The 16,771-nt window shown below is 40.5% G+C and overlaps 4 protein-coding genes across 6 annotated transcripts; 2 read left to right on the forward strand and 2 right to left on the reverse strand.

The window, feature by feature from the left end:
* Window positions 1–538: 538 nt before the first annotated feature.
* Window positions 539–5,067, forward strand: il17rb (interleukin 17 receptor B). 3 transcript variants are annotated; one of them, XM_010789889.1, is made up of 7 exons: window positions 539–566; window positions 1,864–1,970; window positions 2,091–2,220; window positions 2,734–2,778; window positions 3,173–3,283; window positions 3,956–4,224; window positions 4,497–5,067. In XM_010789889.1, exons 2-7 carry the CDS (start codon window positions 1,896–1,898, stop codon window positions 4,926–4,928), a joined length of 1,062 nt encoding a protein of 353 aa, XP_010788191.1. In that variant the 5' UTR covers window positions 539–566; window positions 1,864–1,895; the 3' UTR covers window positions 4,929–5,067. The 3 variants fall into 3 exon arrangements, with proteins under 3 accessions (XP_010788191.1, XP_010788187.1, XP_010788190.1); XM_010789885.1 differs by lacking the exon at window positions 539–566 and adding an exon at window positions 749–779; XM_010789888.1 differs by lacking the exon at window positions 539–566 and adding an exon at window positions 1,330–1,364.
* A 676-nt stretch (window positions 5,068–5,743) lies between these two features.
* actr8 (actin related protein 8) lies at window positions 5,744–11,543 on the forward strand. Its single transcript, XM_010789891.1, has 13 exons — window positions 5,744–6,019; window positions 6,612–6,782; window positions 6,908–7,018; window positions 7,657–7,761; window positions 7,898–8,071; window positions 8,211–8,304; window positions 8,449–8,581; window positions 8,796–8,949; window positions 9,119–9,214; window positions 9,376–9,516; window positions 9,610–9,922; window positions 10,402–10,565; window positions 10,735–11,543. Exons 1-13 carry the CDS (start codon window positions 5,885–5,887, stop codon window positions 10,876–10,878), a joined length of 1,935 nt encoding a protein of 644 aa, XP_010788193.1. The 5' UTR covers window positions 5,744–5,884; the 3' UTR covers window positions 10,879–11,543.
* On the reverse strand, window positions 11,459–13,912 carry selenok (selenoprotein K). The gene is made up of 5 exons (XM_010789890.1): window positions 13,817–13,912; window positions 13,222–13,312; window positions 12,508–12,582; window positions 11,993–12,088; window positions 11,459–11,806 (listed from the first exon to the last, which is right to left on the reverse strand). The coding sequence occupies exons 1-4, from the start codon at window positions 13,833–13,835 to the stop codon at window positions 11,998–12,000; spliced, it is 276 nt and encodes a 91-aa protein (XP_010788192.1). The 5' UTR covers window positions 13,836–13,912; the 3' UTR covers window positions 11,459–11,806; window positions 11,993–11,997.
* Window positions 13,913–14,233: 321 nt separating this feature from the next.
* LOC104961577 (uncharacterized) lies at window positions 14,234–15,726 on the reverse strand. Its single transcript, XM_010789892.1, has one exon. The coding sequence runs from the start codon at window positions 15,565–15,567 to the stop codon at window positions 14,902–14,904; it is 666 nt and encodes a 221-aa protein (XP_010788194.1). The 5' UTR covers window positions 15,568–15,726; the 3' UTR covers window positions 14,234–14,901.
* Window positions 15,727–16,771: the final 1,045 nt, after the last annotated feature.

Consider the following 16,771-nt stretch of genomic DNA (forward strand, 5'->3'; position numbering starts at 1 on the left):
GCTGAGTCAGTGTTGCCCTGAATGCAGAGGTGTAAAGTCACTAAGTACATTTACTCAAGCGAGCATTTTGAGGTACTTTACTTGAGTATTTCCATGTTATGCTACTTTGTACTTCTACTTCACTCCAATTCAGAGGTAAATGGTGTACTTTTACTCCACAACATTTATTTAATAATAATAATAATAATAATAATAAATGAGATTTATATAGCGCTTTTCTAGACCCAAAGACGCTTTACATTATGAGTCAGGTCGACAAACAAAACAGAACAAAAACACAAACAAAACAAAACAAACAAAACCGAAAAGCAGTCAGGAGGATGTTGATTCAGAGGGGGGAGGGCGGTTTAAGGATAAGCAGAGTTGAAGAGGTGGGTTTTGAGACGGGACTGGAACAGGGTGAGGGAATCAGACTCACGGAGGTCTCGGGGGAGGGAGTTCCAGAGCTTCGGGGCTGCCACAGAGAAGGCTCTGTCCCCGAAGCTCCGGAGTTTGGCCTTGGGGATTGAGAGCAAACCGGCTGAGGTGGATCTGAGGGACCGGGGTGGTTGGTAGAGGATGAGGAGGTCAGTGAGGTAGGGGGGGGGGCAGATGGTGGAGGGCTTTATAGGTGAGGACCAGGAGTTTGTAGTGAATGCGGTGTGAGACGGGAAGCCAGTGGAGTTCTTTGAGGACCGGGGTGATGTGATGCCATGATTTGGTGTGGGTGAGGAGTCTGGCGGCTGCGTTCTGAACACGCTGGAGTCTGTTGAGGGATGTTGTGCTGATGCCGAAGAGGAGTGAGTTGCAATAGTCAAGGCGGGAGGAGATGAAGGCGTGAATGAGTTGCTCAGCTGCGGGGCGGGTGAGAGAGGGACGGAGTTTGGCGATATTGCGGAGGTGGGAAAATTAGGTTTTTTACAACTTGGCGGATGTGGGGGTCGAGGGAGAGGGTGGGGTCGAATATCACGCCAAGGTTGCGTGCCTAGGTGGAGGGGGAAACAGGGGTGCCATCGATGGTGAGTGTCAGGTTGGGGTTTTTGCTGAGGGTGGATTTGGAGCCGATGAGGAGGAGTTCAGTTTTATTGCTGTTGAGTTTGAGGAAGTTGTGTTGCATCCAGGATTTTATTGCATTCAGACAGGATTCGATGTGTGTGAGAGGGGGGTTGTGGGGGGATTTGGTGCTGAGGTAGATCTGTGTGTCGTCAGCATAGCAGTGAAAGTCCAGGTTGTGATGGCGGAGAATCTGACCAATTTCCCCAATGTATCTAACACTAGGGAGTTCTCTGGCTTCCATCTTATAATTAATTATAAAGTAGCCTATTTGTTGTACCAAACTTAGTACCCAACTGATTTTTACTGGTTTTCTGTGAGAAGAATGCAAGGTAGTACTCCCACTTTGGTTTATATATGAACCATATATCTGATATAGATTTATCAGAAACTCGTTTAGTCTGGTTCATGCTATTGTACACAGGCATGCAAAAACGTGTGTTTACCGAATATTTAAGCTGGTACAGACAGGGAAAATAAAATACAGTAACCCTAATCAATGATTTAAGGCAGTGCACACTAGACATATTTCAATATGGGCTTTACATGTCAAATATCCTAGGATCAGTTTGAATAACAAACAGATATATTGTATTTGTTCTCTCGTCTTTTCAATTTTTTTAACACAACATTAACCCTTAAGCTTATGAAGTCATTGTTGTTATATGTGTGTTGTATATACAGTACATGCCACTGTTTATGCATTAGTTGTGTATAGTAAGTCTTTGTCATGTTTGATCAATTAAATAACGTTTCATACATGAATAAGAGATTTTTTATAATAACATTTATTTTGGTAATTTAATTCATGGCATTAATGTCTCTTTGCAGCCAGTCTGAAATATCTGACAGACACTCGAATAATGAATGGGGGTTCACCAACGTACCATTGTCAATACAACCCAATTTTGGCCAAGGCAAACCTCACAGGATCAAAGGTATCATGGATGGAATCTTGACTAACATATTTCTGGGTGTTTAATCAAAGATTGTCTGCACTGCATGAGATTAAAATGATACTCCTAGTAAAGATTTTTTTTACACCTCTTCGAATCTAGGTTTGGTTTAATTATTTATTCAACGCAAGTTGTGGCCTTAACTTCATCCAAGTTGCCAATCTCCCACTGCCACCACCGAACAGCGGCATCAACTACAAGACGACCACCATCAGAATACCTTGTTCAAAGCGTAAGTTTATTTGTTATGTTCCTCACTTCTTAGATACTTTATCAGAGGTAGCTGTTTTATATTTTTCACTTTTACAAGATATTTGAGAGAAGGACTTGTTTTGGTTATCAGGAGTCATTGATGCTTTATTGTTTATACAGGACAAACTGAAGATTATTAAAATGTTCAAATGTTATTTTCTGTTTTCTTTAGGTGTTACATCTGTTGTATGTATGTGCATATAATTATACTACCTTACAAATGATATACCTTAAGCCATACTTAACACAATTACCTACATTTAAATGAGGAAAGGTTTTTGGGTGTATGTCTTTGTTTGTGCCGACCCAACGCAAGAAACTCTTCTTTGATACCTGTAGCAGTTTTATATTTTTCTCTTTCACAAGATATTTGAGAGAAGGACTTGTTTTGGTTATGAGGAGCTAATGATGCTACGTTGTCTTTACAGTCAAGACAAACTGAATATTATTTAAATGTTTAAACCTTGTTTTCTGTGTTCTTCGGATGCTATAGCACCTACAGATGAGCCAGAATCAGAATCAACGAGTGTATTACCAGGTTTGTTGACACGTACGAGACATTTGACTTGGTTTTGTGGTGCATACATAAAAGTAAAACAAAAATAAAATAAAAACACAGATAGCGAACTATATTAAGAACACTATTATAACATTACAAAAACAAATAAGAAAAAATATAGTCAAATAGAAAATAAAATAATTTACATTGAAATAGAATGCAATCAAATGTAAAATATGTGCAGTAAGCAAACCAGATATTGTCAACATTGTGTGCATTAATGTATGTGCATATCATGTATGTGCATATCATTTATATTACTTTACAATTAATAATTCTACCCAAACAATACTTTAAAAAATATTTCTCTTCAATATAATGAAATAAAGTTAAATGAGGAATGGGTTTTATGTGTATGTCTTTGTTTGGGCAGACCCACCAGCAAGCACCAACATCCCTGGTATTGTCAACTACACCAGCATAAGGGTGGCCATTATTGGAGGAATGGCTGGTTTGATGATCCTGATTACCTGCTACATAATCTGTAAGTATATCACTTTGAAATATATATAAGAAACTAGGTACCAAATTCGCAGATAATGATTGGATTTGACTTCAGGTACTACTGGACCAAATAATTAAAAACTTGAAAAATCCTGACCTGACCCAATTAAAGTGACCTTTCTGTAACATTGTAAATAAGCTCAGCTTAACGTCTTGTTATCTTGCAAAGGAAAAATGCTGACCTTTCTAGATATGAAGGTTGGATGACGGAAGTACTGAAATGTATCAAACCTGGGCTCACCACAAACAAATCAGAAATCCCCTCTAGGTTATATAAAATTGTAAAACTGCTGCCTGGTGCTGTACATATCGTAGCTCACCATTACAAATAAATAATAAGAATTGTAAATTAAAAAACATAAAGATATCTAACAAACCCACTTTTTATCCGATTAAAATGTCTACAAAAATATTTGGTTGACTCCTAAACCGTTCAAATCATACACATGGCGAAAATCCATACCTCATAGGGTGGAAAAGTACATGCGAGAGACTCAGCCTGAGAGGAATCTGTAAGAAACAACTAGTCAGGACTAATGTTAAATACCAATTTATCACAGTCAAATGCATTGATTTATGGAACAACTTCAAGGACTAAACTAATACGATTATTTTCTTTTCTTTTCCCAATCAATTCTTTCTTGCTCTCCAGATAAATACTTTGGAGCCAACTTTGCCAACTCATTGGTTTTCAAAAGGTTGCCCACAGCTCCCATTGTTCCTGTCCTGGTGGTGTATCCTGCTGTGAATTCAGCCTTCCAGCAGGCCGTGGTGGCCCTAGCAGAGTTCCTGCACGGGCACGGCGGCTGCAGCGTGGCTGTCGACATGTGGCAGCAGGGGAAAATCGCAGAGCTGGGGCCCATGCGCTGGCTGGCAGAAAAGGTCATGACTGCAAAGAGAGTGCTCATCGTCTGCCCACAGGTAGGGATTTGAAGTTGAATGTAATATTTACAGCATCCTCCTCATACCTTAATAATAGAACAGGTCTGCCATGACAGTTTCCCTTCACTAACTTTGTTGCTTTTTATAATACTATACCTGACTTACTTGACTCCTGTTGTTCATGTGGGTTGTACTTAGCCAATTGCACAGAAAACTAAACGGCTGCTTTTTGGGGTTATTTCTGCTGGAATAATATTTGTTTTCCTGTCCTTGTCCGAAGACAAATACTAAAATCTATTTTCTTTTCTCAGCCCCATTTACAGACCAGGGCCTCTTCACCCAACATAACTCTTCAGGAACCCTCAATCTCAGCTGCAGCTCAGGACCTCTACCCCCTGATTCTCAACATGGTGGCGAGCCATGCCAAAAGCCCCGGCGACTTGGCTAAGTTCTGGGTGGTGCAGCTGGGAAAGCAGCGGGACAAAAAGCTTGGCAATCTTCCACTCGAACTGAGAACCTGCAAGACTTTTAGTTTGATGAAGGACTTAAACAAGCTGTGCAGGAGGCTGCATACCAAGAGTAAAGATGAGAAGACGATTTCCGATCTGTTCTTCAGACCAGGGGTTGCCTATATTGAAAAGTGTACAGGGAAGTTAAGGGAAGCTGTGGAAAAGCTAGGTGGACAGCAGCCAAGCATTTTCAGTGAGGAGGAACCATTGACATCTGAGGATGCCATTGTTTGAACATCTGCAATAAAATGTTGATTGATTTATAGAGAGGTTGGGTTGGGATAGGTCATTGGTGAATAGCTGAGTATTTTAATTAGTTATCATCCTCATCATCATGTAACCTCATGAACACAAGCACAAAGAAAGAAAGGCATCGTAGATAACTTCTCTTCTTATTTATTTTGTATACAATAAACAAAACAAAAAAACCTATTTGTAGTTTGTTTCATCTGCAATCCTTCTAAATCAATTCAACAGAAACAGTGTGAGCAGTGTGAGCTGGAATAGGATTTACGGGTATAAAAGTTGATGATCATATTATGTTCCACTTCAAAAAGTAGTTGATATATTTTTTCAATGATGTATTATTAAAATGTAAGATTCACATTCACAAAAAAATATGGAGACCACTTAAGTCCACCAGAGAAGTCAGCTGCTAATGTTAGCACACTACTGAAAGATTACGTTTTCAAATGCTGTTGCGTTGAGGCAGTTTGTCAACTGTTTGAGTCTTCTCTGCTTGTATGCATGCATTACATTATGACACTGTCTACTTTTGTGCCTTGTCGCCACAGTGGCTGGTAAGTTTACATGCTTGATTTTATTATTTAGTATCTAAGTTGAGTAAGGTTATATATGTTGTCCTTCTCCTCACAATATGTACTTAAAATTACATGCAAATTAGCAAGGTTTTTCAAATATGTCTGACACATAGACAGTATGGTATGACAGCAGAGCGCTTTGCAGCTGGCACAGACAAGAGGCAGGGTCAAGTAAACACATCTTTCCACAAATAGAAATCGTTAGTTTGTACCACGTGATCAAACACGGAAGTGAAATCTACTGCTGCCTTAACTTACTATTCAGAGGAAGATCCACGCTTGGGGTCGCATTGTAAAGTATTTCACGAGCACAGGGTGGTTGCTACTCACCATTTCTGACTTTTTAGTCGACTTAACTTATCAGAAACCATGACTCAGGCTGAGAAAGAGCAGGACAACGGGAAGGAGAAAGAAAAAGAACGAGACAAGGAGAAAGAGAAGGAGCAACAACGCGGGGTGAAAAGACCCATCGCTCCTCCGGCCATCCCGGACCCCCTTCAGGAGGTAAGAGGGGGAATCCTGTGTCTTATTAATACTTCTTATTCCTATAAAGTATCCAAATATCCTGCTCTCAATCTTTAAAACTCACTATAGCTTTAACGTGCAAATACAGCCCATATACAGGGGCTTAAAATCAGTTAGCCTACTTGAACTCTCAACAATACAACATACTCAAGACAGAATGTACAATGATGCACAGTTGAATAATTATATTTATACTACTATTTCTATTTTTACTATAAACATATGCATGTGCTATAAACATGTGTAAGTGATGACACTTACCAGAACTCAGGAGTGTAACGCTTATATGCAATGTTTCAGATCATTTTTTTTACTTGTTTCCTACCTTTGGTTTGGAAGAAGTTTTCAGTACTGCACAAATCCCTTACTCAAACCATGCATTTAGGATGAAGGGGACGGCTGACTGTGAGCCAGGCTTTTTTCGCCCAACATCAGTGTTAGGCCTACTGCTCTGTGGGCCCATTAGAGGCTGTTATATGATAATATCAATGCCGATGCTTCTCGCTTTGTGCAAGACATGCATATGTGTTTATACTGCTGATTTTCTCTCCCTGTCTTTCTTTTTTTACAGCAAATACAGAGCAATTTCATCATTGTCATTCACCCTGGTTCAAGGACACTCCGCATTGGGCGAGCTACTGACACTCTTCCCATTATACTTCCTCATGTGATCGCTCGCAGACACAAGCAAACTGGACAGCCCAAATATGAAGATGCCTGGCTGTTGAGAGATGGTCTAAATGTTAGTCACTCATGATCACATACACCCACGATTCAGTCTTTTATTCTGTGTCTTACTCTGTTGTACTCACATTCAATTTCACATCTGTTAATGTACCATCACCACTTCTACTTCCTGTGCGACAGAAATCAGAGAGTAATGAGCAGAGGCAGAACGGGCTTAAAATGGTCGAACAGGCCATCTGGTCCAAGAAGATGTCCAATGGAGTGCGGAGGACACCGGTGTCCGCTGAACAGGTTTGTGTTATAAAAGATAGAGAACTGTTACAGATACTGTATATAATAGTGCAATATTCGACAGCAACAGGATGCAACAACATAGTGCAGGTGTAAGTGATGTTTCTATTATTTGGAAGAAATGTGAAGCACCTTTGGCTGCATGGCTTGCATGTAGAGTTCGAGAGTAAATAAAGGGGTCGATTTTAAGGGAATCATTTGTGTCATTTTAAATGGGTTTGTAGGAGTTACTTATCCATATCAGTGTACAGTAGATTGAGGTCAGCACACCCCAGTTTAGAGAAACAGACTGAAGTACCATCACTAAAGCAAAGCAATGTACTGCTGTGGACAGGGGAAGCAGCAAAACGTATGTGTCCTACCTAAATTATATCAGTTTAAGTGTACACTACATTCTATATCTTCACCACTCTTAACTTGCAGTTGGACAACCTTTTCCGAAGCAAAACTGAAGCCGTTTTTACACTCTTGCCAAAGCTACCAGACTCCATTTAAGGAAAAAGTTGTTGTTTCTAGCCTTTTTGGAATTGCTACCGTCAGAATGAACCATTTTAAGTATAATGAATAATCCTAGCGTAGGTCTAGTGTCTAACGCTGATTAAATAATATTTTTGTTGTGCTTGTTTGTGTGTGTTAAGGCCAGGTCTTATAACTGTCAGATCCGTCCGGCAGTACTGGACAGCAGCTCCAGGGTGAAGTGGACCAACACCGCCCACCAGCCTCCGCATCTGGTGGGAGAGGAGGTGAGTGCATGTGACTGATTGCTCCTTTAAAACAAAACATTTAAAACTTTATTTCCCTAAACGTCTTGTCTGTTTATGCTATTTTCTCCTTGTTTTCTCTGGCCATACCCCACCCTTCCACCCTGTCATCATGTAGGCTGTTTATGTGAATCCTTCTGACTGTTACAACATCCACTGGCCTATAGTCAGAGGTCAGCTTAACGTTCACGCCGGTCCCGGAGGCTCACTGACCGCCGTCCTGGCTGACCTTGAGACGATCTGGAGTCACGTTATTCAGAAGCAACTGGAGATCCCCCTCAAAGACCTAAAGGTAGAACAAACCTCCTCTCCACTTCATTATATCACCTGCTTCTGAGGGGCAAAGTTGATAGATGGTAGACAATAATGAAAATGTTAACAAACTATGCTGATAGTGGAATACGTTTCTTTCTTACATGACTGGTTTCCAGTATTACAGATGCATCCTGCTGGTCCCCGACATCTACAACAGACCGCACATCAAAGAAGTTGTCAACATGCTGCTGCTTAATATGGGCTTCTCGGGTAATTCAAAGCAGGAAACAACAAAAACAAACATATTCACTGTTATATTCTGCCAAAGTCTATTCAGGGTAGTTAAGGAACTATTCAATATTCTCTCTTGACCTTACATTATCTCTGTCCTTTTTATGTGTGTGTGTTCAATAGCGATCATCGTGCACCAGGAGTCTGTGAGTGCTACATTTGGCAGTGGGTGCAGCAGTGCCTGTGTGGTGGATGTTGGAGACCAGAAGACCAGTCTGTGCTGTGTCGAGGACGGAGTGTCCCACCGGAACTCCAGGTGGGACCATGAACCACTTTTATGTTTAATCTGTTAATTAGTTAATTCATCATCATTATATTAAAGTTGCATCTCAATGCTCCCTTTTACACATAAGACCAATGAGTCCAAATCAATTAAAATACACTGCACATTTTGAGAAACTTCCCACTGAGACATTACAGAGACTGTAGTGTAGTATTACCTGATGTGTTCTTTTTTGTTGACGTTGCAGACTGTGTTTGGCATACGGTGGCTCGGATGTGACCCGTACGTTCTTCTGGCTCCTGCAGAGGGCGGGCTTTCCTTACAGAGACTGTCAGCTGTCCAGCAGACTGGACTGTCAGCTCCTGCAGCATCTCAAGGACACCTTCTGCCATCTGAACCAAGTGTGTGTTTATCATCTGTGGGGGGTCTGCGACTTTAAAAAGTTTCAGTTTGTCGTTCACACCTTTGTGTCTATTTTGGATCGCCATAGTCGTGCTCAAGAATGGAGAGAAATGTGCAGCTTTTCAGATACGGATAGAAATGTGTTTTTCCTTCTCTTTTTCTTAATAGGACATATCAGGACTTAAAGATCATGAATTCCAGACACGTTTCCCAGAAGCCCCAGCTCTTCTCTATCAGGTTCGACTAGGGGATGAGAAATTACAGGTACGCAGGTTGAATAATGATATGCGTTTCACATTAGCATTGGGATCTTTTTTACTTTATTTGGTATCTAGCAACTGAAATGTCTTTTTATCTATGGCTCTATTTGTGTGTTCCCTCCCCCTCTTTGTGTGATTGGCTCATTTTGTGTATGCATGTTTTAGGCCTCCATGGGTCTTTTCTACCCGACCACATTTGGCATTGTAGGTCAGAAGATGACATCGCTTCAGTACCGTTCCCAAGGCGACTCGGAGGATCCTCATGATGAACACTACCTGCTGGCTACACAGAGCAAACAGGACCAGGTAACACACATAGATATTATATAATCATTTCTTGAGTTTGAGTCTCTGTGATTCTTCTTTTGTTATTTATAATTCTACCATTTTGTCCACCAGTCCTCCAAATCTGCTGCAGACCGAAAGGGTATTTCCAGGCCAGGTGGGGGTTTGGACGGGGAGATGAGCGCTCAGGGGGGGATTGGGGAGCCCTCTGACCTGGGCAGGGGCTGTGGGAGTGGTGGCAGCGGTGCAGGAGGGATGAAGGGGGAGACGGAGTTTGGGACTGCGCAGGGGGAGTGCCTGATGGGGGCAGGAGAGCTGGAAGAGCCCCCGTCTGCTCACCTCTCGAGGAAGACTGCCATCATGAGCCAGTTTGAGAGCAAGGCCCTGGGACTGGATAAGGCTATCCTGCATAGCATCGACTGCTGTGGTAAGGATGGACAGAGGATTCAATAAAGTAAACAAATAAACAAGGGGAAAAATAAAAGAGAAGTGGAAAGAGTGTTATGGTCAGTTATTAAGTGGATAAGCATTGACAAAGGAAGATTTTTATTTTGCTTTCGACAATAAAGTTGAAATGTTGCAAATAATGTCGAATCGGCGGTATAAGCACAAAAAGAAAATCTCCAAAGTTTGACTTTTATCCCAAAATGTCAAGTTTGTTCTCAACATTTCGTCTGAGTTTAAAAAAAAATCTGTTTTCTCCAATTTTGTTTTTCTCAAGCCTTTCAACTAATAGTAAACACTTTTGTATTTATTTAATTATATTCTCCAAGTGCAGATTAGCATCCCTCTTCTCATTCCCCCCTTATGCTTGGCCCTTGAGACTCTCCAATAAGAACATTGGATGTTTTATGTTGCTCAGAATGTCCCGTTGTGGCTCATCTTGTTTTTACTTTATTTTAAAAGCATCGGACGAAACCAAACGCAAAATGTACAGCTCCATCCTGGTGGTGGGAGGAGGACTCATGTTTCCTGGCGCTCAGGAGTTTCTTCTTCACCGCATCATCAACAAGATGCCGCCCTCGTTCAGAAGGCTAGTAGACAACGTGGAAGTTATAACGCGGCCAAAGGTAACCTGGAAATCTCACAAAGTCAGAATAAACTTATCAATTGCATGTGAGGGTGTTCAGGGGACTTCATTTTTCATTCATCTCCATTTATGTCATATGTTGGGAGATAGTAAGATGTGTACAGGAAGCAGCTCTTATAATGTATTATTTTGATGTGCACGTGCTCTAGGACATGGACCCTAGGCTGATATCGTGGAAGGGTGGAGCAGTGCTGGCGTGTCTTGACACCACCCAGGAGATGTGGATCCATCAGAGGGAGTGGCAGCGCTTTGGTGTGCGGATGCTTCGCGAGAGAGCTGCCTTTGTCTGGTGAAACCCAACAGATTTGACTTGAATCTAACGGACAGGAGACGTAGTGTGAGCAGCACGTTAGCTGAGCAGCAGCCTCAGTGCTCAGAGTCTACATATGGTGCTTTCAGGCTCAACCCAACATTGAGACTTGGCAGCTCAGAATAAGACAGCACTTGATCAAATTCATAGTTGATGAAGCAGTGTTGTGGAATTCACAATGACTACACTGCTAACACTATGTTGTTCAACAATCTTTTTTAATTGTGTTTTACATCTTTGGTTTCATCCTTCAGAAACACAGATGAGGTCATTGTAACTTTTGATTCTTGAATTGTGTTCTGTAAATAATACTGCAATTATTCTCTTTAGAGACGTTTGGAAGTATGTAAATAAACCAATTTCACTTCATTCACAATTGTTGCATTCGATTGGAAAAAACCTAATCCACCTTTCTTGGAGTATTGAACATATTGAATTGAAACGCAAGGTTGTTAGCATTACGTCCAACACTTTTAAAACATGGTAACCTGCTCTGCAACATTTCTTTCTATTCTTATTTTAGTATTTAGTGTGAAAGTATTAGAACAAAACGAACTCGGTAGTAGCATGTTTAAACATCTGCACATCTTTATTTAGACAGAAGGATACAAAACAAAGACAGACTAATTTATGATACCCAGAAAGGAAGATCATAACAGACAAGTCAGTGACACATCTCTCAGTGTGAGAGGGGGGTAGAAACCAGAGGGAATAATGTGGATGGCTGCTGTATCGGACATTCTGGCCCCTACATGTAGGTATTCCCAAAAAGGCGTCAAGAAACTGCTTTTGGCAGCGGCAGCCGGAGAGTAGGGGCTTCAGCACTGTGACATCACCATCGTCCTTTGAGGTTCTCAGCAAACAGACACTGTGCAAAGCCCCGCGCCTACACTGAATGTGTAGGCGTTTACCTAAAGAGAGAAGACGGGGTTTGGCGATTAAAGGCAACGGAGCAATGTTTCCTTCAACTACTTTTTTTTAGGAAATTTGTTTGAATAAATCCTTAATGTCCCTTTGTGAAACAGGCTCCAAAGATAGAAGGTATGGAATATCAATTTTTGGACGAGTAATGTTTAATTAAAAAAAAAAATCCTCACCTTCCTCATCCTCCTCCTCCCATTGGTGGAGAGCTGGGCCCTGCACCGTGGTTTATTCTTCCCATTCGTTTTCTGCCACCAGGGGGACCTGGAGGACTGAAAACACAAGGAATATAAAAGTGAGAACATTAGGAAATTAGATAAGAGGTACTACAAATGTTTTGTTTTTTTCATTTGCTTGTCTAAAATAGATATGAAACATTTATACAAGGGCAATACATGCCAACACTCTCTTCCTGAAATACACAAGACTATGCTCCAATACATTCAACTGCTGCTGTAGTAATCAACAGTGCAAGAAGGTGTTTGAATCGCTAGCTCTCAGGTCAGGACTTCCTTTAGAGTTTAAAATACATGGGTTTTAAACATGGATCCAAAGACAGAAAAAAACGAAACATGGTTATACCTATACAAACAAATCTGAACTCGTTTCTGAATACTGGCAAGTACATGCTACCACAAAGACTGCACTGCCACCATCCGATTAGGGGGACTTCAATGCTCCAGGGACTTACCCTTTGCCATCACTGAAGCGTGACAAAACACCGCTTCCATCCTTTTTCACGTCAGGGTTTATCATCGACTTAAAACTGGTAGAAAACAAAGAAGATAAGAAAATACAAAAACTTTAGTATTTAATCAGTTATTTGTTACATGACAAGATACATGAAATAAACATCGCATAGCTAAGATGATGAATATGGTAAATATTATACCAGCTACACATCAGCATACAAGTATTGTTATTGTGAGGATGCTGACATGCCCCTAGGAGACAGCAGTGTGGCTGTAGACTAAGACTTGTAATTATTTTACAGTTCAACTACTTTCCCCGTTGTGAAAATAACAAAGGTAAGAAAAACTTAAAGAATAGAATAGGATAAAAATGACAAAACATTATAATTGATTAATTTAAAAAGAGATTCACAAAGATGACAAGACTTGGCTTGTTTAATTTTCATTATTTACCAAATATTTTCAGAGCAATGGGCTCTGTTATGAAAGGCTGTGTCTACCCACATGTTTAATCTAGATCACAGTCTCTCCAAATCAAAACCTACAGGAGAAACTCAGACTTGGAGAACTAGTTTAACTTGCTGAAATAATGTAAGATAAGCATCAACATGTGAAACCCATATTCCTCCAGCTAGTAGAGATATAGGTGGAGAATGAACAAAGTTGTAGTGAGGTTTGATTACATTTCATATTGCATACATAATGGCACTCACAACAGGCCGATAAAATCCACTGCTCCCCAGAAGAAGTCGACCAGTAGGGACAGTCGCCATGGTGACTGTAACCTGCTGTCCAGGACCTGACCTGAGATACACAGAGAGGTGGATCAGACAAATACATTTGTGAAGATATTCACATTCAAAACAAAGAGTGTATGTTCAAGTTAATGGTTTACCCGGATGTACCCATTATCCTAGCATTCAGTACACACAGGCTACAAGCTAAATCATAGCGACACAGAACACAACATGATCTCAGGGCTGTAACATCGCCTTATTCCTACTGTAATACAACCTGAGATTATATGCTGACCAATGGAGGGAAACACTAATATATGGTTTTGTTTAAGACCCACTTGATACCTTGGGTAGTTATTCATGCTGCGCAGATCAAGCTAGGCTATGCTTGCTAACGAGCTAGCTGTTAGTTAGCTTAATGTAGCCTAAAGCTCTGCCACAATTACACATTGTATATTCAAGTGGTTTGTTTGAAGTGGAAATGGTTAACAAAGAAACACTGTCGACAAAAAAGCTAAATATTTACTCTGAAGATGAGAAAAAGGTTGAAGAGACAAGGCAAACCACTCACCGTTAGACACGTACACCATCTTTTAGAAAGTAACAACACAGCTTTATCAGCTGTGTTTACATCTGGCGGATGTACTTCCGGTTGCGTCATTCTGATGTAAATGATGTACAACATATTGGGGCTTTAAAAATACGTTTTCCTAACATATCTATTCAAATAAAAACGAGGCATGTCCTTAAATGAAAAGAGACCTCTCAGTCAAAAGAATGCTGAATTGTTTTAACAATTTTCCTAATAGAAAGAAAAAACACTATAATCCATTTTTAAAAGAGGTCTGTAGACTACCTACTTCCCAGGAAAAATACAAGTAAGCATTAATTTGGAGTCATTAGTTCACATGATATGAAACTATTAAAACAATCCAAGAATTTTCAACTAAAAAAGTGGCTGAATTTTCATACAATAATTTATGAAAAATAAATAAAAATTTCGCTTTTAAAATATTACTGAAATTATCTTAGTTGAAAACATTTAGTAAAAAAGGTTTTGATTTTCGAGATATTCACTATTAGGGACAAGTTAGCAAAGAGGTAAGTGAAACCATGTGGGTGAAGAGTGAGATTCCTCTGTCTTTGAAACTGAGGAAGAAGACGTAGCTGGATCCGGAGTGAACATCCAGCCTTAAGCTATTCTATTATATAACGCACTGGCACTTGTATTGCTGGCATTCACGTACAGTGGGAGCTGCAAACACTGAAGCAAGAGTGAGAAGAGCTTTAACATCATCAAATGCTTTCTGCCAACTACCAGTTTTATATAATCTCTTTAACAAACAAACATATACACATTTTTGATTCAGTGTAATGTTTAAATAAATAGTAAAAGGTGCTGCTTTGTTTTTTAATCAGGTGTTCCTGATACATATAACCTAAAAAAGGCAAAAGCACCCAGCATAACACTATCAAGCTTGAGAAAAGCCTGAATATACGTCATTCATGCAAAAATAAATAATACATAACACACAGTAAATAATCAGAGCCATCGCATTACACAGTTGGCAGATAAAGGGATGAAGGCATTCTGTGGTTTTCCATTAACATGACCAATGTGGATTAGAAATGCTGAAACGCAACAAGTTAGTCCTTTTAGCTGTTCTGAGGTTCAAGTCCTGTGCTCTCTTCATCAGGTGTGTGTGTGCGGTACTCTTCTTCACTGATTTGTGATGCAGGATCTATTCTCTTTTCAGATGTGTCTTTGTTGTAATCTTCGACTCTAGCCCAGTGTTCAGATATTAAATTGTCTCCCACAGAGATTTGTGTGCCAAACTCTTTGTCACTTGTTTGTAGATCAGGTGTTGTGTTTTCTCCACCAGGTTTCTGTATGCCAGACTCTTTGTCAGGTTCAGTTTTATCAATGTTTTCTTCTGACTCCAGTCTGTCAGTTTCGGTCTCTGCTTTCCGACTGGCTGCTCCTCGAAAAATACCAGCTTTGTGAAGCTCTCGCCGTATAGTTTTCACTGAGACAGTGTGAGATAGATGTCTGTTTAACTCTGAGGTTATCTTTGAGGCTGTATATTCAGGGTGCTCATCGACTATCCTCAGAAGTGTCTGTCTATCCTTTTCCGTGAGCTTAGACTTGCGCCCACTGTTGTTCTTTGCGGATGCTGTTCGTCCATGTTTGATGTATACAGTCATGACCCTGGAGACTGTTCCTCTTGCCACATTAAACAGCTGAGCAGTTTTGGTGACAGATGCACCGGACAGGCGTGCAGCAACAATTTGGCATCTTTCAAACTCTGTAAGGTCACTCATACTGCTTTGAACACTGATATTTATGTGTTGACAGTCTCTGTTGGAGCCTACAAGCAACCCCCACAGGCAGGCAGGCCCTGTAATTCCTACGTATGGCTCCAAAGTCCTCTGTTAAATGGGGTTTCCATTATTCAAGGGAGGAGAACACCCACCATTGTGTCTATAAATGCATGAAAAAGGGACAATTAGAAACGCCAGAAAGCAACATTTAAAAATATATCTGTGACACAACAACATTCATTTGCATAAGGTAGATGTTAAACTGTAACAGGAGAACCACCGTGTGACAGCTAACATTACAGAGACATTTAAATAACTTTACAGAACAATAACCCAGCAGCAGATACACAAAGATAACGTCCACGAGCTCATTAGTCCTAATTAGTTGTTGTTGTTGTTGTTGTTGTTGTTGTTTTCTTTACAGTTTATTCGCTGGTTTATTTTCCGATGCTGTCATTTTAAGGCTAACGTTTGTCAGGTAGCAACTTGCCCCATTAGCTTCCATCAACAAAATACGTTTTCAGAACGCAGTGGTACCATTTGAATATAGATTGAAACAATTGGCATGGGGACAGTTTACGGTGTTTTACTTACAGATACAAAGTATGCAGCCTTCACACACCGCTACTTTATCACCGAGTTGGTTTGTGTTCACCGGGGAAAGAACAAGTACTTCCGGCCGGAGGTTTTCAGAATAATGACCCATGACAACAGTTGTTCCCATTATTTTACCATAGGCCTACTACAATTTTTTGAACTAGAGAATGCAATTCCTGAAGAAATTGCTAGTGGGAATGCTTTATGCTGAAAAGCTCACGCTAAACTGCTATGCTGAAATGTGAAGAATTTAGATTGAAATGATACATGAACACTGGGGGCTTGAATGTGTGAAGAGAGAAGAAAAGAAAGTAAAAAGGCTTGGAAAAACAGCGGAATATTTGAACTGCAAACTTCTGAACTAACTTGATGGCGAATGAGCTGTCGCCATGGCAACGACATTTGATGACACCCCATAATACGCTTAGATGCGTTGATGGCTGCATCGTTACCAAACCTGTGAAGTTTTGGGGCGTTTGGAGCAGTTTCACTGAAGTTATGAGAAAGCCGTATTTCATGGCGAGCATTGTGTTGCCATGGGAACGGCATTTGAAGAAATCTCAAAACTGTCCCGTATATGTCTTCACGGCTGGACTGTTAGCACACA

Source organism: Notothenia coriiceps, unplaced genomic scaffold, assembly GCF_000735185.1.
Source record: "Notothenia coriiceps isolate Sejong01 unplaced genomic scaffold, NC01 NC01_scaffold00033426, whole genome shotgun sequence".
Lineage (NCBI taxonomy): Eukaryota > Metazoa > Chordata > Actinopteri > Perciformes > Nototheniidae > Notothenia > Notothenia coriiceps.